At 39.9% G+C, this 6,000-nt stretch overlaps 1 protein-coding gene across 1 annotated transcript in view; it reads left to right on the top strand.

Annotated features, from left to right (window-relative positions):
- The first annotated feature begins 612 nt into the window (after positions 1-612).
- snd1 (staphylococcal nuclease and tudor domain containing 1) overlaps positions 613-6,000 on the top strand; it is a 172,100-nt gene continuing 166,712 nt past the window's right edge. The window contains exons 1-4 of the mRNA XM_030719705.1: positions 613-856; positions 3,108-3,257; positions 3,972-4,092; positions 4,373-4,454. Of these exons, the coding sequence (XP_030575565.1) occupies positions 782-856; positions 3,108-3,257; positions 3,972-4,092; positions 4,373-4,454 (428 nt within the window). The 5' untranslated portion in view covers positions 613-781. The remainder of the gene's footprint in view (positions 857-3,107; positions 3,258-3,971; positions 4,093-4,372; positions 4,455-6,000) is intronic.

Here is a 6,000-nt window from a genome sequence, read left to right as displayed (position 1 = left end):
CCATGAACTTTCTCTGTCGTCTTCCTCTTTTCCTCCTGCCTGGCATCTCCATATTCAACAACCTTTGTCCAATAGATATCCCTCCACTGCACATGCCCGAACTATCTCAACTTTGCCTTTCTATCCTTGTCTCTAAACTGCTTGGCCTAAGTTGTTCCTCTTATGTACTCATTTCTAATCTTCTAATCCCAATGAAAAGCTTGACATCTTTAGCCACCTCCAGCCTGGCTTCCTGTGTTTTTATTAGTGCCACATCTCAGTCTCATCACAGTCTCACTACCATCTTACAGGTCAAATTACATAAATGTCAAATGTGGTTTAAATTTAAAAAAAAAGGTTAAACGGAGAAGACTAATGTAGTTGCATTATTTATCTGTATTATTGATGATAACACATATTCTGTGTTTCCATTACCCTGTTATTAACATATCATTTTATCCCTTTTGGGGTGTGTGATGAAATTGACGCTTTTCCGATTCACCTCGAAGGCAGCATTAGCTGGGGTAACACTGTGCTGACGTGTCGTACCTCTTGCTCCGGAAGTCTTTATTTCAAGTCGCTTACGCGGTCAAGAAGCGTCTCCATTAGCTCCTATTGACTGTAGTCTCCAGACCCGGAAAGATTTTCACGTGCATGGCAAAGTGTATTTCCGGTATAACGTGTGTGTTGATCGGTGCTCAGCCTTTTTCTCTTGGCTTTCATTAGAACAGTCACTTACTTCAGAGTCCCTGCACCCTTGTCTGGTTCCCCGTTAACGGCGTTGAATTTCAAACCGGTGGACATGGCATCTGTTTCGGGACCAGCTCAGGCAGCCCCTTCTCCGGCTGCTCCTCTGCAAAGAGGAATCGTGAAGATGGTAAGAGCCCTAACATGAATATGTGTGCACACTGCGTGAGTGTAAGGGAGGCAGCTAGTTAGCTCAGCGACCCTGGGGGCTAGTAAAGGCTAAAACTTCAAGTGATTTTATTTGACGTTACAAACAATATTGTCCTTTGAATGCCAGTTTTGACATTATGGTGCTGACAGCTCTGAATAGCAATTTTAGATGATTTGTTACTAAATTTGCTAGCCTGCTAATAAGCTGAAGGAAACGTTAGCACGTTTGCTATCTTGTTAGTTAGCTATAAGCAGCTGAAAGTATTCTCTTGGGAATTCAAATTTTATTGGAATACATTAAGTTGTTAAAAGTCCACTGACTTATTTGAGGCACCTTTTCTTATAGTCGAATTACCTAAAAACTACTGCATTTTAGTAACGCGGGGGCTGTAACGAGCACAGATGTTTAGTTTCTCAGCTAAAGGCTAGCTAACTTGCATTTACTTTAAAGCAACTGGTTACTTATATGAACAAAGTTCATTGTCTCTGTAAACACTGTCAGCTCCGTGTTCCGCAGCAGCGCAGAATAAGCCAGTTTAATCAGTGCTCCCCAACTAGAGTTGAGAAGCTCCTCTCCTCTAGCTGTCGTTTCATTTTTGTCACAGTTTCCCGTAGGAAGACATCTTTAAGCTTGGAAGTGTCGTTTATTAACAGCGGGGCTCCAGACTTTGTAAGATTTTAACTAGCTCATGTGTCCCGTTAGTTGAAGCTACAGACGGAGCGTTTTTGCCAGTGTACTGGTTAAAACCAGCCGCAGAAAACTGACACGTAGCTGCAGTTTTCTCGATCCCTATAATCTGCCATTCATCTTGGTTGTGTATACCCACTGTTTGTCCATATGTTATGTAGACTTGTTCTATTTAAGATCTGCCCCTTTTGCAATTTGACCTTTACTCATGTAGACGAAGTTAACAGCTCTTCTCCTTAATATTGCGTTGCATAGTTTTTCTTACAAGTAGTAACTTGGTTTACTTACCAGGTACTAAGTAGACACGCAGTTTTCTGCCTTTGGAAAAATACTGTTAACTCCTTTAAAAGGCATTTAAGCGGTGCTGGTTAACTTATGGGAAACTTTTTTCTATGTTAGATTTCTCTTGCATATCTTAGAACTGTTCAGGTTGAACCCCATCTACCTTCATTATTATTTGAGCCCTAATATGCTGGAAAAGATTGCCATGTATAAAACTGGTATGTACAAATCAGTTTCAGCACCTCTCTTGATCAGTTTCGTGAAGTGTTTCGATGAAATAAATGGTTATTAATGAATTATGATTATTAATCTTGGAATTAAACAATTAACAAGTTATTGATTATTTATATGATGACAACTCCAGCCCTATTTATACTTAAGAGATCAAAATTGCCTTCCACCCTGAGGTCTCCGCACTCTTTTCACTTCATCAAGGTTTTTTTTTTTTTAAGCCGAACAACAACAAAAATAATACAAAGATGCTTCCCAGCGTGACAAGGTACAAATTTCTTAGGAAGGAGTGTGTACCTTGAAAAAGATGACCAGGGAGTCAGGTAGAACATTCAGAGTGTAGTGAAAAATGGGTTTTTGACCCTTAATCTCTCTTTTACTCGTTACAGCTGTACCTCAGTTTTGCCTTTACTTGGACGGAGTGGAATCAGTTAGTGGGGAGCACTTTTGATTTGATTTATCTAGCCCACATCTTAGATCAACAGCACCAATTGATGCTTCCTGCAGACACCCTGGAGAGTTAGCAGATAAAAGTTGTTTGCTCAGATTCGTGTAAATGCCATGGTTGTCAAACCCAAGAGGAGGTTATCTTTTTTTTGTGTGTGTGTGTGTATTATCTGTGTCATCACATGGGCTGATCGCACCTTGTGTTTGAATGACAGTCACCATGGTAACATGTAGTGTGAGGCTGCTTTCCAGCCAATTGTGCAGGCACATTAGCATTCACACTGTTAATTTCCTTTTTCGCTGACTTGTTGTGTTTGTTAATGTCACACCAGTTTTAATACTTTCATAGATTTCATTCATGTATTGTCCTATTGTCTGAGAAGAAATGAAAATCATTATCTACCACTCATTTCTCCATTCTGCAAATGCGACTGAATGGAGTGTCATTTTTTTTTTTTGTTGTTACATTTTAAGAGCAAAGAGTTTTACAGCATATTATCTGTGTTTTATGAACAAAATAGTGGCCAATACTCCTACTGTTGATTCAGTCTTCCCAAGCTGACTGTCTTTGTCACCTGTCCAGGTCTTGTCGGGCTGTGCCATCATAGTTCGGGGTCAGCCTCGAGGTGGCCCACCCCCAGAGCGTCAGATCAATCTCAGTAATATCCGAGCTGGGGCCTTGGCCCGCCGAGCCGCACAGGGCCAGCCCGACACCAAGGACACACCTGATGAGGTGAGTGTTTGTACTGGATTATTTATATTTTTGCATATACAACAAGTGTATTTATCGCATACAGACATTACCACTGTGCGTTCTGCTGCCAATTTATGAAATCTGTTCATACGTCTTGCAGCGCCGTCGTTTAGCTCTGCAGAAATTGACTGTTCACTACTGTGAAATCAAGCAGCAAGAACTCACCAATGAATTTTACTTTGATATAGATTTATGATGAGCAATATTAGTTATGCTTTCAGAGGTTTACCATCCTGAAACTTGCTACCTCCATTTGAAGTGAGGCCACTTGTCAAAACAGCACCAGGATGCTACCAATAACAGCGTGTCATGGAAAAATCTGAGTCAGTGTTAGAGAATAACTGTAGGTCACATGCTTGTCAAGTTAAAGGACAAATATACATTGAGTTGGCTGGTTCCTCTCAGATAGGAAATATGCACATCCACACAGAAATTAACCAAAGGAAGGAAATCATTTGTATATCTAACAGGGACATCGTTATTTTCCAGTTTGTTTAACACATTGAAATAGCCACCACTAGCTTTATGCTGGTCTGGCGGCTGTGAAGCTTGGAGGTTAAAAGAAGCTTAACCTGTAGTTGTTTCACCAGCGGTTTTTATTTAAAATAAAGCAGTGCAGCTGCAGCCTTGCAGTTTCTTTATGTTTACTGATACTGATGAGTCAAATGTCACCTTTTCTTCTCTGTATTGTAGCCATGGGCCTTCCAAGCCAGAGAATTCTTGCGGAAGAAGCTAATCGGCAAAGAAGTGTGCTTCACGGTGGAAATCAAGACCGCTTTGGGCCGGGAGTATGGCATGGTCTACCTGGGGAAAGGTGCACTATCACTTGATAAACCATAAACTGGCCATAGTTGGCACTGACCAAAAAAAAAAAAAAAAAAAGGAAAATTACTAATTTTAATTATGGTTCTTTTCACTTTAGTTTTGTTTCTTTTTAGCTATATCACAATGAGGAAAATATAGGGTGCCATTTAGTAACTAGAAACCTCCTACCCTGTTTTTATTTATTTTTTTTACCCTTGTCATTTTGGACAGCACACTAAGCTAGACTAGTTTAGGTAATAGATTTTTTTTTCTCTGTCTTCTTACTGTAGACACAACAGGTGAAAACATTGCTGACTCTTTGGTGATCGAGGGCCTTGCCACAGTCCGCAGAGAAGGAATCAGAGGGAACAAGTAAGCTCCTTGGTTCTATTCTGTCTGTTATGTATTACTGTTTGTTGGTTAATGAATGGTTAAATACACAATTATGACCTGTACAGTTCTCAGAGCGTGAGATTAAAATAAAGGTTAAGGTCAAGATGGGCATGGCTGACACATGATTAGAGAGTATTTGTGCAGTCATGTAATAATTTAGTTATGAATACTAAGTTCTCAAGGGGTGGCTGTGGACGTGATCCCATTGCATTGTGTCTGATGCCAGGTTTAATAACAGGGTTTAAAAATTACGATAATCGATTACTGGCTGATATTTGGCGAGCGTAAGGTATTTGGTTACATGGGTTTTTGATAATTACATGAGCCTATAATGAGTAATAAACTGCTCTGTCATGTCCTGTCTATCTAATGAAAGCAAAATTTAAAAAAGAATTACTCAGCATATTCTTCAGCCAGATGATGACAGCAGAGCAGGTCTAGACTTGGTCCAATTCAGAAAGATTTAGAAAATGCAAAGAAGTATAAACAAAACTGTAAAAGCAGGGTTAACCCTTTATTAGGATGCATATTAAGTGTTGGCCTTTTTATAATCAGGGCTTTCAAATTATGCCGGCGGCAGGCGCGTTTTCCACCTACTTCACCACTCTGCTGCTGTTAATTCTTCGGTCTCGGTCATAAGGCGCCTGCTACTTTGGCATGCCCCCCCCCCCTGCTACTCCAAAACAATTTGAAAGCCCTGATAATGCAGTGAATACGATCAAAAGAAATTGAAATCCCTCTCCTCTGGGAACGCCTCAGATATTGTCATCTATGTGCAGAGATAAAAACTAGGAACTAGAAACTAAAATGAGGATGTGTTAAAAATAATGTAATCAATTTTATTAACTGAGAAAAAAAATAGATCCATATTTGGTGTGAGTGCACTTTGCCTTTTTAGAATGGCATCAGTTAATCAGGTACTTGGCAGGTAGCTTAGTATTTTGGGAGCACTTCCAGCTATTCTAAAATAGGTGGACTACTAAAATGTTTGCACAGTATTGTATGCTTCATGAGAAATTGTTACAAAGGGTAGGTTCTTGTTCTGGTCTTCTTTTTTTAGCATTCGACTACTTCACTTTTTCATTTTTTTTGTGAGCTGCTATAAACATTGAGACTTTGAACTGTTATAGCGATAAACAGTTTTTCAATAAGGCTTTGGTATTTGTATGTTTATTAGAATATAACAAGCAGCCCAGACATGTGATGTGTAACATTGCTGGCGTCACTGATCTGCTAAAGTGACAGCATTGTCATTCAGACTGGGTCACTTTCAGCCTGTTCAGCTTCACCGCATTCATGCAAATGACCTGTGGCCACAGGCATTATCAACACTAACTCCAGCAAAGTGTAGCCAGACTTTCAAACGTTTAGATCTTTATGGCATTGTCATCAAGACTAACAGAAGTGTGTACATGTATACAAGAGAGCTGCCAGAACTCCTCACAGTGGCTCAGATTAAGCAGTCTCCCTTTAAGACAGGGGAAAGTGAAAGTGCACCAGGTGAATGTTTTCATCAAAATAATGA

This window comes from Archocentrus centrarchus, chromosome 23 (genome assembly GCF_007364275.1).
Source record: "Archocentrus centrarchus isolate MPI-CPG fArcCen1 chromosome 23, fArcCen1, whole genome shotgun sequence".
Taxonomy (NCBI): Eukaryota; Metazoa; Chordata; class Actinopteri; order Cichliformes; family Cichlidae; genus Archocentrus; species Archocentrus centrarchus.
Note: the sequence above shows the minus strand (reverse complement) of the source record. Positions and strands in the feature narration are given on the sequence as shown.